The sequence below is a fragment of the Xenopus tropicalis genome, chromosome 8 (assembly GCF_000004195.4).
Source record: "Xenopus tropicalis strain Nigerian chromosome 8, UCB_Xtro_10.0, whole genome shotgun sequence".
NCBI classification, from domain to species: domain Eukaryota; kingdom Metazoa; phylum Chordata; class Amphibia; order Anura; family Pipidae; genus Xenopus; species Xenopus tropicalis.
In genome coordinates this window covers 138056725-138077426 of record NC_030684.2, presented here as the reverse complement: position 1 = coordinate 138077426, position 20702 = coordinate 138056725, and the positions used below count along the sequence as shown (strand labels likewise).

Here is a 20702-nt window from a genome sequence, read left to right as displayed (position 1 = left end):
AGATGGAGACAGTAGAACAAGATGGAGACAGTAGGGCAAGATGGAGACAGTAGGACAAGATGGAGACAGTAGGGCAAGATGGAGACAGTAGGGTAAGATGGAGACAGTAGGACAAGATGGAGACAGTAGGACAAGGTGGAGACAGTAGGACAAGGTGGAGACAGTAGGACAAGATGGGGACAGTAGGGCAAGATGGAGACAGTAGGACAAGATGGAGACAGTAGGGCAAGATGGAGACAGTAGAACAAGATGGAGACAGTAGGGTAAGATGGAGACAGTAGAACAAGATGGAGACAGTAGGACAAGGTGGAGACAGTAGGACAAGATGGGGACAGTAGGGCAAGATGGAGACAGTAGGACAAGATGGAGACAGTAGGACAAGATGGGGACAGTAGGGCAAGATGGAGACAGTAGGACAGGATGGAGACAGTAGGACGACATGGGAACAAGGTGGAGACAGTAGGGAAAGGTGGAGATAATAGCGTAAGATGGGGACAGTAGGGCAAGATGGATACAGTAGGACAAGATGGAGACAGTAGGGCAAGATGGGGACAGTAGGACAGGATGGAGACAGTAGGACAACATGGGAACAGTAGGACAGGATGGAGACAGTAGGACAAGGTGGAGACAGTAGGTCAAGATGGAGACAGTAGGACAAGATGGAGACAGCAGGGCAAGATGGAAACAGTAGGAAAAGGTGGAGACAGTAGGACAAGATGGAGAGAGTAGGGCAAGATGGGAACATAGGACAAAACGGAAACAGTAGGACAAGGTGGAGACAGTAGGGCAAGGTGGAGACAGTAGGACAAGATGGAGACAGCAGGGCAAGATGGAAACAGTAGGAAAAGGTGGAGATAGTATGACAAGATGGAGAGAGTAGGGCAAGATGGAGACAGTAGGGCAAGATGGAGACAGTAGAACAAGATGGAGACAGTAGGACAAGATGGAGACAGTAGGGCAAGATGGAGACAGTAGGGCAAGATGGAGACAGTAGAACAAGATGGAGACAGCAGGGCAAGATGGAAACAGTAGGAAAAGGTGGAGGTAGTAGGGCAAGATGGAAACAGTAGGAAAAGGTGGAGATAGTAGGGCAACATGGGGACAGTAGGGCAAGATGGCAACAGACGTGAAAGATTGGAAGTTGGTGAAAGTAGGGTAAGGTGGCAACAGTAGGGCTAAACAGAGACAATAGGTAATGAAAGTAAGGACATGATGGAGACAGTAGGGCAAGATGGAGACAGTAGGACAAGATGGAGACAGTAGGGCAAGATGGAGACAGTAGGGCAAGATGGAGACAGTAGGCCAAGATGGAGACAGTAGGGCAAGATAGTGACAGAAGTGGAAGATAAAGACAGCAAAGTAATGTGGCAACAGTAGGGCTAGGGGGAGACAGTAGGACAAGATGGTGACAGTAGTGGAAGATGGAAGCAGCAGGCCAAGACTGCTGCAGTAACACAAGATGGAGACACTAAAATAAGATGGCTCCAGTAGTGGAAGTTGGACACAGTAGGAAAAGATGGGGATAAATGGAAAAGGGCACAATAGCAAAAGTAAGGTGAGATTACGGCAGGTACATTTCATCTAAGTGTTGTCTAACTTGTGGCAATTCAGAGAGGTCGGTTATCAGACCAAAGCATCTCCTTCCCTCTGTTAGTTACAGTCTGAAGAACCAAACTTGCCAGAGAAGAGGAGATATGAGAGAGGGGCTAATAGAGAGAAGAGAGTGAGAGAGAATGGGGCTGATAAAAGGAGAAACACTGCCAGAGAGAGATAGACAGGATCGTATATAGATGAAGTGAGTCTGATAAATAGGAAGACATGGTTGGTAGAAGGAGTGAGATTACCCGAGAGGGTCAAAGAAGGGTTCATAAATGCTAGAAAAGAGAAGAGAGAGGCTACTGTATATATAGGAAGAGATTGCTGGAAAGGGGGATAGAGGGGCTAAATATGGGAAGAGAGTGCTGGAAAGGGGGATAGAAGGGCTAAATATGGGAAGAGACTGCTGGAAAGGGGGATAGAGGGGCTAAATATGGGAAGAGACTGCTGGAAAGGGGGATAGAGGGGCTATATATGGGAAGAGACTGCTGGAAAGTGGGATCGAGGGGCTATATATGGGAAGAGACTGCTAGTAAGGCTGAGAGGGGCAGATATATGGGAAGAGGCTGCTAGTAAGGCTGAGAGGGGCAGATATATGGGAGAGACTGCTAGTAAGGCTGAGAGGGGCAGATATATGGGAGAGACTGCTAGTAAGGCTGAGAGGGGGCAAATATAGGGGAAGAGGCTGCTAGTAAGGCTGAGAGGGGGCAGATATATGGGAAGAGGCTGCTAGTAAGGCTGAGAGGGGGCAGATATATGGGAGAGGCTGCTAGTAAGGCTGAGAGGGGGCAGATATATGGGAGAGGCTGCTAGTAAGGCTGAGAGGGGGCAGATATATGGGAGAGGCTGCTAGTAAGGCTGAGAGGGGGCAGATATATGGGAGAGGCTGCTAGTAAGGCTGAGAGGGGGCAGATATATGGGAAGAGGCTGCTAGTAAGGCTGAGAGGGGCAGATATATGGGAGAGGCTGCTAGTAAGGCTGAGAGGGGCAGATATATGGGAAGAGGCTGCTAGTAAGGCTGAGAGGGGCAGATATATGGGAGAGACTGCTAGTAAGGCTGAGAGGGGCAGATATATGGGAGAGACTGCTAGTAAGGCTGAGAGGGGGCAGATATATGGGAAGAGGCTGTTAGTAAGGCTGAGAGGGGCAGATATATGGGAGAGACTGCTAGTAAGGCTGAGAGGGGGCAGATATATGGGAAGAGGCTGCTAGTAAGGCTGAGAGGGGCAGATATATGGGAGAGACTGCTAGTAAGGCTGAGAGGGGCAGATATATGGGAAGAGACTGCTAGTAAGGCTGAGAGGGGCAGATATATGGGAAGAGACTGCTAGTAAGGCTGAGAGGGGCAGATATATGGGAAGAGGCTGCTAGTAAGGCTGAGAGGGGCAGATATATGGGAAGAGGCTGCTAGTAAGGCTGAGAGGGGCAGATATATGGGAGAGACTGCTAGTAAGGCTGAGAGGGGCAGATATATGGGAAGAGGCTGCTAGTAAGGCTGAGAGGGGCAGATATATGGGAAGAGGCTGCTAGTAAGGCTGAGAGGGGCAGATATATGGGAGAGACTGCTAGTAAGGCTGAGAGGGGCAGATATATGGGAGAGACTGCTAGTAAGGGTGAGAGGGGGCAGATATATAGAAAGAGACTGCTAGTAAGGCTGAGAGGGGGCAGATATATTGGAAGAGACTGCTAGTAAGGCTGAGAGGGGGCAGATATATGGGAAGAGACTGTTGGATCTGACAGGGAATGTGCGGGGACACCAGAGGCAGGAGATGTGCTGCTGGGAGGAGTATCACTGCAGGTGAAGTGGCCGCTATCGCTATTATTCTGGCTAATGAGCCTGTTCCAGTATATTTAAGGCTGACAGGAATTTCTGGGCCACTTAGGGACGTGACGGCTGGAGTGGCTGCTGTCTCTGCTAATCACTCTCTGGCGCTGCCCTGTCAGCCACTGATGATAATGACCCCTATAGAACGGATATCAGACCTGTCAGGATCCCATTTATGTCACTGTCAGCGCTAATTGCTCAGCCTCTTAATTATGCTAACGAGAAGCGGCCACTCAGGCTGGGAAGGGGAGGTGTGGCGGGAACAGGGAGGGGAGAGACACGGCCTCAGGGACATATACACTGGCAGGGGGCACTGTAATACCCAGAGGGGTAACTAGCAGCAAGCAGAGCCCAACACTAGGGTGGGGGGCACCTACAGACAGAGCAGCCCACTATATATTTATATATCTGGCAGGTTAGAAAATCCAGTCAGACAAGGACCAAATCTGTATGCTGTCAAAATGTCCCTCCTTGGTTGGCCCAATTGGGCACAGATCTTCCATTTGGCCGCCTCAGCCATGGGAAGATTAGATTAGATTCCATTTTGGGGCCTATTTGGTGAAAGTAAGGAGCAGATATGGAAGCTGTCTTGGACGGCCTAATTAGATAGCTGAAGCAGAGTAATCTTGGGGCACAGAAAAGAAGCCATTTTGGGATAATTTTGGAACAGGAAGGGAAGCCATCTTGGTGCACACTATTTGACTAGCCAGAATGGAGACAGCTTGGGGCACACAAAGTCTTCGGCAAAAATGGAAGCTATCTTAAGGCACTTAGACATGCCCCTGATCTACCCAAACGTTCCAGTGAAGTCTCACTTGAGGTACACACTAAGGGTGTAACAGGAAAGGAAGCCATCTTGGAGTACACTAGGTATGCTTATCTCCCAGTGGTCCCATTTTTGAACAGTTTCAAATGGTGGACCAGAAAAGGACTGGGGCTCCATGGGAAACTGAAGGGGAGTTTGGCCAGACTGAGGAAGTGTCCAGGTATGAGTTAGTAGGTATGGGTGTACAGTGTGAAATTAAGTTATCTTAGAGCTCAGTAACTGGGTAGTTGGAAAGGAGCCATCTTGGGGCACGCTAGATACTCAGCAGGAAAGGAAGCCATCCTCTAGCATATTAAGGATATCCATTTTGGGGCATCTTTGGGGTACACCAAGTACAAAGCTGGTAAAGATGTAATTTTGTTCATTTTTGGTCTTAGTGTCACCACCTTGTGCTACTTTCTTCACCTAGTCCTACTAGCTCCATCTTATCCTACTATCTCCATCTTGCCATACTATCTCAATCTTCTTCTACTTTCACCATCTTGCCCTTCTGTTTTATCTTGTCCCACAATCTTCACCATATCCTACCTTCTTCATCTTGTCCTGTTGATACTATCTTTTTGGAATGTCTCAGCCCTGTCCTAGTTTCTCCACCTTGTCCTACTTTTTCCTCTATTTTCCTAATGTCTCCATCTTGTCCTTCTGTCTCTGTCTTATTCTACTGTCTCCATCTTTGTCTACTGTCCCAATATTGCCCTACTGTTGACATCTTTCCAAAATGTCTCTTGCCCTACTGTCAACGTTTTACCCAACTGTCTCCATCTTGACCCACTGTTGATATACAGTTTTGTTCAACCTACAAAGTAGTGGAAAAAGCTATTGGGAAATAGCAGGAAAGGCCACCATCTTTGGACCTACTCAAAGTGGATTAGGAAAATGCATATGTAGATATCATGGCCCCCCTTAGTGTGTGGCAGGAACTGAAGCAATCTCTAGGTGCCCCAGGATTAATAACATGTGGGTATCATGATCAGAGTCACAAAGTTTGACACCATTGTCCGGATCCAGTTGCAGTGCCCATACTAAGGCTGACCACTAGTGATCCCACAAAGAAGGAACGGGGAGAAAGAACCATCTGCTCCCACTCTAATTGGCTCCCTTTGTTTTCGATGCTTTCCTAACAAACAGACTTTCCATCAACTAGCCCATGTGTGGGCACTTAAAGAATAAAGGTCCCCATACACCATAAGATCCGCTCGTTTGGCGATGTCGCCAAGGGAGCGGACCTTCTCCCGATATCCCCACCTACGGGTGGGCGATATCGGGGGAATTTAGGGTCATTCGATCGTTTTGGCCCTGTGAAAAGTCGGTCCAGGGACCACATCAACAAGCCGAGGCGGTCCCTGATCCGACGAGATTTTCTAACCTGGAAGAGATCTGGACGATTTCAGGCCAGATATCGGTCGGGCAGGCCCGTTGGGAGTGCCCATACACAGGACGATTAGCTGCCGAATCGTTCCAAGGGACCCATATCAGCAGCTACTATCGGCCCGTGTATGGGGACCTTTAGGCTGGCCATACGCTATTGTTGTATTGTTGCCAGATGAGCTGATTCCTACTCAGCTGGGCCATCAACACACTGGGCAAAAATGAGGATCATCCAATCTTTTGATTAGATCATAAGAGTAACCTAAGGAGACCCATCCAGGGGAGGAGAGTGAAAATGTTATTTGCTGAGGCTACCAATAAAATACTGTATATATCAGTAGGTCTCCTTTTGGGTAGGCTAAGCTTCCATACATCTTCATTATTCTCTGCCTATTGAAGCCATTAAGAAGCCAACACGGTCCTTGTCTGATGGGATTTGCCGATATATACTTGGTTGATTTTTTGTTTAGATATTGATCAAGATCCCATTGGCAGGGTCCCCATATACGGGCCTATAAGCTGCCAAGTCTGTAGGGGAGGGGCTAGTAACTTTTATAGTTCCACATATGGACACCTTATGGGTAGATAAAAGTATCTCTCAATCTTTTCATATAACTGATGCTGATCACGGCACAGCAGTATTGTTATGATGGGTGCGTGCCATGGTGTCCTTGCCACAAATTACCCACAGTGCCCCAGTAATGAAGCCATATTTGCATGGCAGGGCTCAGCACAACCTGCACTGTTAGTACCTCTATTTCTATCTCCCTCTGACAAAACACTGTGGTCCCCTATGCACATCACTCAGTCCTGGCAGCCCCCACCCCTGTTAGTAGAATAGAAGTCGCCATGGAAACCGGTCGCTTCTCTTTTAACTTTAATTGCTTTTAGCGTTTAATGTCTTTAACCTATTCGAGCAGTTACATTGTTCGTGCACTTGATTTAAAAAAAGAAAATCACCGTACATGGTTTTCTGGGAGTCAATAATAACAATTAATCTTTGTATCTCCAGCATTTTACATGTTGGGGGCAGCATTGGAGCAAAAGAAACTCTATTGGTTGTTCTAAGCTGCCCAAAGTGAACCCTTCTCCCATTGTTATCAATTATAATTAAGCAATAGTTTATGTGACCTCACTGTCTCCTTCTTGCTCTAGTGTCTCTATCTTCCCTACTGTCTCCATCCTCTCCTACTGTCACCATCTTGCCCTACTGTCTCCATCTTGCCCTACTGTCTCCATCCTCTCCTACTGTCTCCATCTTGCCCTACTGTCTCCATCTTGCCCTACTGTCTCCATCCTCTCCTACTGTCACCATCTTGTCCTACTGTCTCCATCTTGCCCTACTGTCTCCATCCTCTCCTACTGTCTCCATCTTGCCCTACTGTCTCCATCTTGCCCTACTGTCTCCATCCTCTCCTACTGTCTCCATCTTGCCCTACTGTCACCATCTTGCCCTACCGTCTCCATCCTCTCCTACTGTCTCCATCTTGCCCTACTGTCTCCATCCTCTCCTACTGTCTCCATCTTGCCCTACTGTCTCCATCCTCTCCTACTGTCACCATCTTGCCCTACTGTCACCATCTTGCCCTACTGTCTCCATCCTCTCCTACTGTCACCATCTTGCCCTACTGTCTCCATCTTGCCCTACTGTCACCATCTTGCCCTACTGTCTCCATCTTGCCCTACTGTCTCCATCTTGCCCTACTGTCTCCATCCTCTCCTACTGTCACCATCTTGCCCTACTGTCTCCATCTTGCCCTACTGTCTCCATCCTCTCCTACTGTCACCATCTTGCCCTACTGTCTCCATCTTGCCCTACTGTCACCATCTTGCCCTACTGTTGACATCTTATCCATATGTCTCCATCTTGTCTTAGTGTCTTTACCTTGTCCAACTTTCTCCGTCATGTCCTACTGTCGCCATCCTGTTCTACTGTCTCCATCTTGCCTTCTGTCTCCATCTTGTCCTACTGTCGCCATCTTGTTCTACTGTCTCCATCTTTTCCTATTGTTACCATGTCACTCTACTGTCTCCATCTTTTCTTACCTCCACCTTGATGTAACCTCTCTATCTTGCCCTACTGTCTCTATCACATCTTACTGTCTCCATCATGTCCTACTCTCTCTGTATTTTCTTGCTGTTCCCATCTTGCCCTACTGTTGAAATCTTAGCCAACTGTCTCCACCTTGTCTTAGCGTCACCACCTTGTGCTACTTTCTTCACCTTGTCCTACTATTTCATCTTATCCTACTATCTATGTCTTGCCATACTGTCTCCATCTTGCCAAACTGTCTCAATCTTCTCCTACTTTCACCATCTTGCCCTTCTGTTTTTATCTTGTCCCACAATCTTCACCATATCCTACCTTCTCCATCTTGTCTTATTGTTCTATCTTATTGTAGTGTCTCCGCCCTGTCCTAGTTTCTCCACCTTGTCCTACTTTTTCCTCTATTTTCTCATCTTGTCCTTCAGTGTCTGTCTTATCCTACTCCGTCTCCATCTTCGTCTACAGTCCCAATATTGCCCTACTGTTGACATCTTTCCGAAATGCCTCTTGCCCTACTGTCAATGTCTTACCCAACTGTCTCCATCTTGACCTACTGTTGATATCTTATCCACCTTGCCTTACAACTGAAGTCTTACCCCACTGTCTCCATCTAGCTTTCTTGTGTAGCCCTGTGTTTGCTGCCACCTGAGGTCCAAACTATGTGTGAAGCCCTGGGGAGTAACCAATATTTACACCCTGCTATAGACAGCTCTAAGTTTGGTAATGCGTACATTTGATCATGGAATTTGTAGTTAAACAACAAATGGAATGTTGCTGAATACATAGTCCCTACCACCTCTGCTGGTTACAGACACCATGTACCTACCCTGTATGGGTTACTACTGCGGGCAGTGTTACTTCCCAAGCTGAATATTTGTGTTGTTGTGGGCCAATTTAAGCAAACGAATAAATACACAAAAAAATGATAATTCCCTTCAGCCCCCTTTGGTTGTGAGAATCCCCTGCACTCATCCCATAACAATCCCTCAAACCTGGCAGAGTTTATAGTAAATGGCACTTTGGGGATGTGAAAAATCGCTCATAGAAGAGAGATCAAACAAATAGAGAAAACAACAGAAAATTGCCCCAATAGATCTTTATGAGCCATCGCTCCTTTGACAAGTAGCTGACTCATTTACAGGAGATTCAATGAGACTGTGGCACCCCCTAGCGGAGACAAAATGAACTTTTACATTTAAATATAGTTTAATAATATACACTAAGTTTGTAAAACTATAAATGGCTGCTTCTCACATCTACTCATGTATAATGAGATAAGCACTGGGGTAGCATTCACTGGTATACTGTATAACCCCAGCCCATAGTGGCCACTCACCTAATTTTTTGGCCACAGCGGCATCTTTTTCAGAGTCGACTAAGCCAAATCCCACACCTTTATCTTCCAGGACTTGGGCAGCTAACTAGGAAAAAAGACGAGAAAGGGAGAGATAGAGAGGAAAGAGGGAGAGAGAACAGGAGAATGTTTCAGGACTGGAAGGAAAGTAGAAAACAGAGACATGCGAGAACACAGCAGAGATATACTCAGGGGGGAAGCATTTCCCGTTGCACCCCATGCAGTTTATCCATACTTAAAGCCATTGCTTCTTTCATTCTCTTCAGAGAATGAAAGGACGAATAATGTGATTTGCAGCCATTAAGGTAAGTACCTCACCTGGGTTGACGTTACCTAAGCTATAAAACTAAAGGGCAACTTTATCTGCAAGTGAGAATGCTATTCCTCTCACTCATACCAGCGATGTGATAAAATGGACTTGGTGATGTCATGAAATTGCCCTGTGATGTCACACCCCATATGACATCACTAAATATAGGTATGGGCACAGACTTGCCTTAGTACCAAGCCCAGTGGAGCTGGCCCAAAGCAGTGGAAAGAGTGGGGCAAGCTGAAGGCCAACTAGGATGAAATCTAAGGGTTAAATTCATATCCACTTTCTATTCCTTGCTTAAGCCGAGAGGGAGCCGTAGCTTTCTCTTTCCCCTATGCCACACTGCCACACTGCCCCATGCAGTACAGCAAGACCAAAGAGTCGTGGCACTGAAAGGGTAAAAAGAGGAGAGTCCTTAAACACTCACAGCTAGTGCCCAGCCAGCATCTCCTCCCTGAAAACCACAGAAATGCAGAGTTTTAGCCTAAATCAAGGGATTATGGGTAACTGTATGAAATTTCATCTTTATTTTTGCCCGATCACCAGATCACCAATAGGGCTGTTCTGCCCCCAATAAGGAGTAATTATATCTTAGTTGGGATCAAGTACAGGTACTGTTTTATTATTACAGAGAAAAGGGAATCATTTAACCATTAAATAAACCCAATAGGGCTGTTCTGCCCCAATAAGGGGTAATTATATCTTAGTTGGGATCAAGTACAGGTACTGTTTTATTATTACAGAGAAAAGGGAATCATTTAACCATTAAATAAACCCAATAGGGCTGTTCTGCCCCAATAAGGGGTAATTATATCTTAGTTGGGATCAAGTACAGGTACTGTTTTATTATTACAGAGAAAAGGGAATCATTTAACCATTAAATAAACCCAATAGGGCTGTTCTGCCCCCAATAAGGGGTAATTATATCTTAGTTGGGATCAAGTACAGGTACTGTTTTATTATTACAGAGAAAAGGGAATCATTTAACCATTAAATAAACCCAATAGGGCTGTTCTGCCCCAATAAGGAGTAATTATATCTTAGTTGGGATCAAGTACAGGTACTGTTTTATTATTACAGAGAAAAGGGAATCATTTAACCATTAAATAAACCCAATAGGGCTGTTCTGCCCCCAATAAGGGGTAATTATATCTTAGTTGGGATCAAGTACAGGTACTGTTTTATTATTACAGAGAAAAGGGAATCATTTAACCATTAAATAAACCCAATAGGGCTGTTCTGCCCCCAATAAGGGGTAATTATATCTTAGTTGGGATCAAGTACAGGTACTGTTTTATTATTACAGAGAAAAGGGAATCATTTAACCATGAAATAAACCCAATAGGGCTGTTCTGCCCCAATAAGGGGTAATTATATCTTAGTTGGGATCAAGTACAGGTACTGTTTTATTATTACAGAGAAAAGGGAATCATTTAACCATTAAATAAACCCAATAGGGCTGTTCTGCCCCAATAAGGGGTAATTATATCTTAGTTGGGATCAAGTACAGGTACTGTTTTATTATTACAGAGAAAAGGGAATCATTTAACCATTAAATAAACCCAATAGGACTGTTCTGCCCCCAATAAGGGGTAATTATATCTTAGTTGGGATCAAGTCTAATGTTCTATTTTATTATTACAAGGAAAAAGGGAATCATTTTTAAAAATTTGAATTATTTGCTTATAATGGAGTCTATGGGAGATGGCCTTTCCGTAATTCGGAACTTTCTGGATAAGGGGTTTCCGGATAAGGGATCCCATACCTGCATATAAGTATAGACCAGGGGTGTCAAACTCAATCACATAAGGGGGCCAAAATCTAAAACACAGGCTAAGTCGCGGGCCAAATTTTTTATTAATATACTTAGTAAGATACTAAGGGGTATATTTATCACAATGTGTAAAAAGTGGAGTAAGACATTCCCAGTGATGTTGCTCATAGCAGCCAATAGATGCTTTGCTACTATTGAAATCTGATTACTGATTGGATGCCTTGGGCAACATTACTGGTAATGCTTCACTCCACTTTTTACACAGCATGATAAATATACCCCTTAGTCTTAGTTACTATGTGAGGAAAATGATCAGGCTGGATGGTCAGACACAGTCACCAAGGGCCACATAAAACAGCCAGGGGGGCCGGATTTGGCCCCCGGGCCTTGTGTTTGACATATATGGTATAGACTGTACATCCTGCCACTAGGGGGAGCATGCATTTAGCAGCAATGCTAACATCCTCAGAAAATGGCATTGCTGCAAAGGCTCCAGACATTACTTCGCAGCATTCTTATCACTCCCTCCTAGATCAACAACAGGATAAAGGAGAAGATTGTCTTCAACATTAGACTTCTGAACTGGAAGGGTTAAAAATTTACACCCCCCCCCCCCAACTCCCCACCCTAATCCAACCAGAAAACACTCCTCAGTATATCTTATACTTATACAAAGGCCACCCCCCCCCCCCCCCAGGCATTAAAGGGTTAACTCGTGCCTTGTTTTCTACAAAGTGAACATTTGCTGTTGTTTTTTTTCGATGAAAATGAAAAAAAGAATCCTATGTAAATTGAGCAGTGACACAAACAAGGGAACATTTTGATCTCTGTATTCCTTCTGCCTCTCGCGGAACCTTCCTGTCACTTTCCCAAATGTGCCGCCCCCGGCAGGCAGCGCCAGATATTTGGAAGGAATCTGTAATAGAGAAACAGCAGCTGCCGGGAGTAAAGAGGCTTCTGAGCCTTTACCAACAAGAACTCGGATCCAAAGGGCTGCTAATTGGATCCATCCCACAGTAAAATGGATTCCTCGCTAGCCGCCATGTTCCTTGCCTCGGCCGAGGCACTTCCCATAGCGCAGGGTATGTATAAATAACACCAAATAGCGCCTCTAGTGGTCATACTTAGGTCATGGCCTAAGCAACTCTATGCCCCTCCTACTTGTGTAAATGTAGTTATTCAGGAATGTTCTAGTCGCACAATAAAGCTGGCCATGTATGGGCCAATAATAGATGCCAAGGTGGCCCTTCCAAGGGCCAATTAATACCCCAGAGTGGGTCCAACAGCTACAGGTGCCCAAGGCAAGGTAGCCCATCTATTAAAGACACCAAACCCTATAATGGGCAGGGCCACAGTTACAGAAGACAGTAGAGGTACGTGCCTATGGGCCTAGCACCAAGTTCCAACCTTGATACTATCATCTTTTATCAGGTCTTCTTAGGTTCCCATTAGGTTCCAATCATTGGCTTGAAGGGCCAAACGATCAGATTGTGATCCACTGTGTTGGCAGCCAAATTGAATGGTGCCCTCAGCACACGATGGGACCTTACCAAGTATGCCCAGTAGAAGGCCTATCCTTTGGTCAGGGCCCCCCTAAGATCATGAAATGAGTATAGTTATAGGAAAGTATCACTCTAAATGGCCTTGAAGCTGGGCTTTCAGGTATATCTAGGAGGACAAGTGCATAAATGGCATTCAGGTTGCCACTGCCCCAAGCTCACCTCCGAGGGGCCAACCCCGCAGTTTGGGAACCACTGGTCTAAAGGTGGCCATACACGGTAAGATGGGCCAACCCCACAGTTTGGGAACCACTGGTCTAAAGGTGGCCATACACGGTAAGATGGGCCAACCCCACAGTTTGGGAACCACTGGTCTAAAGGTGGCCATACACGGTAAGATGGGCCAACCCCACAGTTTGGGAACCACTGGTCTAAAGGTGGCCATACACGGTAAGATGGGCCAACCCCACAGTTTGGGAACCACTGGTCTAAAGGTGGCCATACACAGTAAGATGGGCCAACCCCACAGTTTGGGAACCACTGGTCTAAGATGGGCCAACCCCACAGTTTGGGCACCACTGGTCCAAAGGTGGCCATACACGGTAAGATGGGCCAACCCCACAGTTTGGGAACCACTGGTCTAAAGGTGGCCATACACGGTAAGATGGGCCAACCCCACAGTTTGGGAACCACTGGTCTAAAGGTGGCCATACACGGTAAGATGGGCCAACCCCACAGTTTGGGCACCACTGGTCCAAAGGTGGCCATACACGGTAAGATGGGCCAACCCCACAGTTTGGGAACCACTGGTCTAAAGGTGGCCGTACACGGTAAGATGGGCCAACCCCACAGTTTGGGCACCACTGGTCCAAAGGTGGCCATACACGGTAAGATGGGCCAACCCCACAGTTTGGGCACCACTGGTCCAAAGGTGGCCATACACGGTAAGATGGGCCAACCCCACAGTTTGGGAACCACTGGTCTAAAGGTGGCCATACACAGTAAGATGGGCCAACCCCACAGTTTGGGAACCACTGGTCTAAAGGTGGCCGTACACGGTAAGATGGGCCAACCCCACAGTTTGGGAACCACTGGTCCAAAGGTGGCCATACACGGTAAGATGGGTCAACCCCACAGTTTGGGAACCACTGGTCTAAAGGTGGCCATACACGGTAAGATGGGCCAACCCCACAGTTTGGAAACCACTTGTCTAAAGGTGATCATACCTCAATGTGCCCACCTTGGGTGGGTGATATTGTGCCAATGTGATCATTTGGCCCTAGAGCCAAAAGAATGCTTACAATAAAGAACCTCATCAACAAGCCAACACGGTCCTTGATCCAACAAAAAAAATCAAGACTGTGCTGATATTGTTTGAGGGGGCAGTCGGAGGGCCCCATACACAGGCAAATGAGCTGCCAAATTGTTCTGAAGCAACCGAATAGGCAGCTTAAATCTGCATGTGTATGGCCACCTTAAGGGAAACATTATCTTTATACAAATGTACAGAAAAGGAATGTTCTATGCATCAAGGCACTGTACATGTGTATATAGATATCTAGCTAGATAGACAGTCAGATCATAGATAGATAGATAGATAGATAGATAGATAGATAGATAGATAGATAGACAAACAGACAGACAGACAGATAGATACAGAGATAGATAGATACAGAGATAGATGATAGATACATAGATAGATAGATAGATAGATAGATAGATAGATACAGAGATAGATAGATAGATAGATAGATAGATAGATAGATAGATACAGAGATAGATAGATGATAGATAGATAGATAGATAGATAGATAGATAGATAGATACAGAGATACAGAGATACAGAGATAGATAGATGATAGATAGATAGATAGATAGATAGATAGATACAGAGATAGATAGATAGATACAGAGATAGATAGATAGATACAAAGATAGATAGATAGATAGATAGATAGATAGATAGATAGATAGATAGATAGATAGATAGATACAGAGATAGCAAGATAGAGATAGATGATAGATAGATAGATAGATAGATACAGAGATAGATAGATGATAGATAGATAGATAGACAGATAGATAGATACAGAGATAGATAGATAGAGACAGATGATAGATAGATAGATAGATAGATAGATAGATATAGATACAGAGATAGATAGATAGATAGATAGATAGATAGATAGACCTGGACCTTGGTGAGACTATAGGGATGTCTAATGTCCCAATTACCACCAAACCCACCATCATTTATGCATGTAACCCATAATTATATCTAAAGGGGGACGCCACGCCAGCCCTGGTTTGGTTACAACAAATAAAACACATCTCTCCGGTTCTTCTGAATTGTAACTATTTGGTGAGCAACGGCTGTTGACTGATCCCATGAAAAGGCAAATCCACCCCTGTCGGTTCTAAGCTGAGACTTGGGAGACCTCACGATATCAGGTAGCTCAGGCCGTGCTGCCTAAAAGGGTGAGGCTGCGCTTCTCTGAAACCCTATAAAGGCTCTATTTTGGATGTTCCGGGAAGGTACTGTAAGTTCAGGCTGAGGAGAAAGCCTAATACCAGTTGGAGGCCATCTGGAGCCGGCAGAAGTTTGTCTCCAAATCAGCACTCCAGCCTGTAACCTAAGGAGTGGAGAGACGGAGCGGGGGGTGTTAATGTGAGGTGCAGCTCCTATTCCACCCCTGCCTGGCCTGCCCAACATCTCGGCCCTTTCTTGGCTGCCAATCTCCGGACCTCCCCCAACTGGTTGGCCACGGCGGCAGAAGGGAGGGTAACCTTATAAAGGTACAGGGACAGAATTAGGGAGAAGAGGTAAAGTTAGTCTGGGTTTTATTCCAAGTATGGGCTCTCCCTCTTACATATATCAGCTTTGGAAGCTCCACCAACCAATCATGTGTCTTCTTTCTCTCAAAGGGGATATAAACCCAAATAGAATATTTTGTTCAATGAAAAAAATCAATAGTTCTATAGTGATAGAATTGCTATAGAAAGCAGTGTCCCTATTTGAAACAACTTTTGAAACAATGTAACAGAAGCAGCTGATTAACAAAGGGTTAACTTCTGGTACATTGTATCAAGAGACAAAAATGGCTGCACACACACTGCGTTCGATGGAATTTACATTGACAAACAACTTTCAAACCATTGAACATTTGTAATAAATGTATATTGGAAAGTTGCTTAGAGAGAGGTCTTTTCTCTTTAGACAACATTTTATTTTGTGGCTTATGTTCCCTTTAAATTTTTATATGGTTGTATAACGTGACTGTGGTGTGACTGTACTATTTCTCTTTAATATGCAACCTCCACTAAACAGGCTTCCCAAGTTAAATGTAAAAGTAGCTCAGTGCAGATCGTACAGTCAACCACTAGGGGCAGTGGAAGAGGAATAGCTTGACTTCTGCAGTGCAATTTTCAAAATGAGGATAATGTAAATGGGTTGGGTGTTATAGTGGCCTGGGTGGGGCACAAAGGCAACTTCCCTTGCTAGTTAGTAGACCAGTAGCAGTAGAGGCCACGTAGTGTTCCAGGTATATTTATAGTGTGAGCCAACATTCTAGATCTAAAACAGGTGGTAATGGGATAGATCCTATCCCTATCAGTAGAGTCAGGGATGGTAAAAGTCATAGTTTATTGTGAAATGTGGGTGGTTCTATAAAACATTCCAGGACACAAATATATATAAACAAGAGCCAATGGATGGAGTGCCAACGGGGAAGAGGAAATGTATTATCATTGATGATGACCACTGATAACAGATGACCTCCCTTACATCTAGGTGGCATCTCACCTACGTAGGCTTTGAGATACTCCGACATTTATTATGTGCCTGACGGGGGGGGGGATTATATTTATAGAAATGCTGGATATTATCGAGGATCATTGTTAGATAAACGCTTCACTACCGTTAGGGCAGGTCTCTAGACATCTCAAGAAATTCTGATATGTCTATAAAGGTTGAACTTTTCCACCCCTGATTCTACAGCTAGTTTGTGATTAGATGCCAATGACTGACTAGTGAATGAAGACTGAATGAAGTGGTGGAGGATCCACACAAGGAACATTTCACCACTCCCACAGGCAGATGAATGCCAACAATAGGGCAGGTAGGGCCACAGTCGGGGTCCAGGACCAAACAGAAAGACACCAATACATTCAACTGGATTTTATGGTTATCCCACTATTTATAAGGCTGGAGAATTGGGTCAGATACCTGATAAATGTGTCACCCTTGAACTTACCCATGGCCCTTGTCATAGACTGTCCTTTACCTCCATTTATAAACTGGGTTTATCCCCATAATCCAGGGTACCATTACCCTGATGGTGGGCATCATCAGAAGGTAAGTAGGGGCTGCTCTGTTGGCTATTTTTGTATGACATAAGACAGAAGGCCATTCGAAGAAGCACAATGGGACAGACCACAAGATGAATTATAATACTCCATCTTTTCTGGTGGTAGATGCTAGCTCCTTCAGCTTCCTAGCAGTGTGGGTGGAGCAACATACTAAGGGATTGTGTAATATTTATGATGGATTTTGTCATAGACCTCAATGATGTATTATGCATGGGTGTGATATGTTTGAGTGCACTACATTGTGTCCTTTTATGATCCATGTAAGCTTTGCACAATGATTTACCTTGCACAGTCACGTGAGCACTATTTATAGAGAGATTTAATGTCCTTAAGCATGGAATGATAGCTAAATGTAGAGTGGTGGCAAGGCATCAAAGCCAGAGGTAGTTTTACATGAAGGAACGTAATGACAGCTAGATGCCACGATTCAGCAAAGTTCTCTGGCACCCTAAGTACGAATAAATATCAGCGGCTTGTCAAAGACCCCACACCAAATCCCACAAAAAGTTCATTGTTCATTAACTGGCACTGTCCATTCACCTACAGCCCTGTGTGGTGTTCTGATAAGCCTTAAACTGCCCAACAGGGCAAAGAACTGACCTTCTGCCAATATGGAGATAATGGTTCACTCTGGGCATATCTGAAACCTTATTTCATGTTCCTATTTATAGTGAAGGGGAATTAAACTTTATGAAATACAGGACTGGATCTATATGACCCTGATGACAAGGGGTTAGTTGGCATCGCTGGTGCAGCTAGTTGGGTCACACCATTGGGTGGGGAGCAAGGTGTGATACTAATATCTACAGTTAGTATTAGGGGTTGTATATATAGTTTATGTATGTGAGTGGATAGATAGGTAAGTATAGGTTGTGGGTGCTGGGTTTACTTGGAAGGGTTGAACTTGATGGACTCTGGCCTTTTTTCAACCCTATGTAACTACCATGTAGGTTAGTGAGTGGGGGGATCCCAGGGTAAGGGACAACCTGGATAAAGATATTTATGGGGAGAGCATTGTGCTAAATGGACCATGTTTTTAGATATCGGTACTCAGGGCCTGACCAAATGCTAAGTCAAATGGTGGGCAGAAACCAGATGCTAGTCCTTTCCTACTGATGGCTTTTAAAAGATACTGTGGCCCCCTGACTGAATGGGTTACCTGCCAACTGCCCCGATTTAGGCAGGAGATCCTTGATTTGCTGATTCAAAAATGGGCAGGGCTTACCTAAAACTGGGAGGGGGGTCGGGCAGATTAGGAAGTGGCTTGATGCAGCCTACAACATGCCGATTTTTTTACCCTTTAGAAATTTCGGCATATTTGAGAATGCTGACCAGTGATACCACCCCTTGCATAATGGTGATGTTCTAGGTTACTCTATGCACAGAACAATCCTCCCCTGCATTCTTCACTAATACAGGAGCAGCCACATTGCTTTAATTGGTGTAGGCCTTTGCCATGGACCGCATTACACCTTTTATTTTTGACCACTAGATGTTGGAGTCTAGGAGAACACTTGTGCTGAGCCAAGCAAAGTAACATCTCCTACTTACATATGTGCCAATAGAAAGAGAAGAAAACTAGTGTACATGCAATGAACTAAAATGGCCTCTATTTTCCCTTTATAGAGTCAATATCACTCAACTATTTTGACTTGAACCCCTCCCCTCCTCCTACTGCTGCCTGTGTCCAAACCTTCCAGATAAGGAGGAGTTGATCATGGAAAACGTTGAACCAGGAGAAAGAATCTCATTAAATGTCTTCTCTACCTCAGAACAACCATAAAGGTGGATTCTAGAGTATAATATTTGGTATATTCAAACATTAGACATAATACATTCCCAACAGCTCATTTTTGAGGGCTTGGGTGTATATTATCTCTACATGAAGTCACACCCCTCCACACACACACACCTATTTAGCCTTTCTGTAGGGAAATAGGTGTTTTATTACGCTGACTGTTCAAAATTATGCTGACAAAGCAAATTTCCGCTGATAGTATTAATTAAAACATGGCAAACAAGGCAACATGCACCCATGTCCAGTGTGTTGGTCATGTCCCCTTTGTTACATTTATAATAGGACACATAGGTACTGTACAGTGCTGGTGCATGGTTACCAGTGCCTAGCTATCTATTTCTGAGACACAGCTCCCAGCATTCCCAGCTGGCCAATGGATTCTGGGAGTTGTAGTTCAGCAACAGCTAGCCAATGCCGAGCCCTCTGTGCTTAGCCTCAATGAGATGTTATATCCACGCACACATCCTTACATACATACCTAGGATGAACACATCATCCATATTATTCCTATTTAGGTTGATCCAGAAGAAGACAAAGATCCCACAAACTGAGAGCCAAAGTGGTTAGAAATAGTCCCCAAACTGGCCTTATTCCTGGATCAAAACCCTACAATTTGGTTATAATGGTCCCAGAGGTCCTGTCCTTTTTTGATTTGCTGAAAAGGGCGTCCAAACCCTTCCTTCAAGCTATCTATTGTATCTGCCAACATGGCTTCTCCTGGGAGCGAGTTCCTCGTTCCATTCTCACCAGTGTAAGTGCATTCAGCTAAAAGGTGCATTGGGCTATAGCTTATTTTAATATAATGATGTCTGCAAGAGCATTGGCCAGACCTAGGACAGGTGCCCCAGCCCATGTTTCCAAGAGGTTAAAGGACATGGTTTCCAGTTTGCTCCCTAATAGGGCTTTTTCCTATATTTAGAACAAGACGATGGGCTAGGAGACACTGAACACCTGCATGCATGGCTTTGTACCTCAAAGATCAGCTCTTCCATCTCAAATTGCCTTTGGGAAGCCTTGTCATCCTCAATTGGTTCATGGTACAGCAAGGCTAACACTTCGTACTTTTTCAGGGCGGCCTTGTAGTTTTTGAGGTTGATGTTGATTACTCGGTCCTCTCCATCATACTCGGGAAAATCTAGCCCTTCCTCTGCCCGGGCACCCAGGTTTGCCAGGGCGAGGCACAGAGCTGCCAGAACCAGCCACGGCCCCTTCATCCTCTCGCACGTTCCAAGTCAACAGGTCCCCCTGAGAAGTCCAATTTAAATCAAAATCAAAGGGGGTGGGAAGATAAAAGAAAAAAAAATCCCTTCTCCACCCTTTTAGGTAGAGGTCCCTGGTTCTTGGTGGGTCAGCTCCTCTCTCACTGGGGACTTGGGGTGCAGCTGCCGGAGCTGGATGAGTTGGAAGCGAGAGTCTGGGGAATAGTGGTGGTTACAGTCCCAGTGTTGAGACACTGAAAAGCAAAGGCAGAACCTGACACCAAGGCCATAAAAGAGGATGAGGGGGTTGGAGCAGAAGCCGTCTACCCTATCCTGATGGTTTGGCACTCTGAATATTCGTCACTCACACCCCCTCCCTTGGGTTCCTCTCTATATATGTCTATATGAGATCGTTGTCCTAATATACACGGTAGTCTTCTTCATTTCCCCTATCAGCAGACACAGCAAAAGCAGCTCAGAGACAGGCAGTGACAACAGTGTCAGCAGCCTGCAGGCACCTAGAGGGACATTGAGCCCAGAGACACCACAAAGTGAACCCAGAGTCTCTTTGGGCTTCTATCACACTTCAGGGGCAATAAAGTCGACCCCACTTTGAGAGGAAGTCATGTTTTGACCTGTTGATATGTAAAATTCCGTGTCCCTTTTTATCAACAGTGAAGAAAGGGAATCTTGCTGTCTCAGGGCTTCTATGGAGTTCTAAGAATGTCACCAAAG

At 45.2% G+C, this 20702-nt stretch overlaps 1 protein-coding gene across 1 annotated transcript in view; it reads right to left on the bottom strand.

Annotated features, from left to right (window-relative positions):
• The window catches only part of casq1 (calsequestrin 1), a gene marked incomplete at its 3' end in the record, with an annotated part of 51592 nt that extends 31437 nt beyond the window's left edge, over positions 1-20155 (bottom strand). Inside the window, 2 exon segments of the mRNA NM_203563.1 lie at positions 8999-9083; positions 19740-20155. Coding sequence (NP_988894.1) covers positions 8999-9083; positions 19740-19982 — 328 coding nt within the window.
• Between the last annotated feature and the right edge of the window lie 547 nt (positions 20156-20702).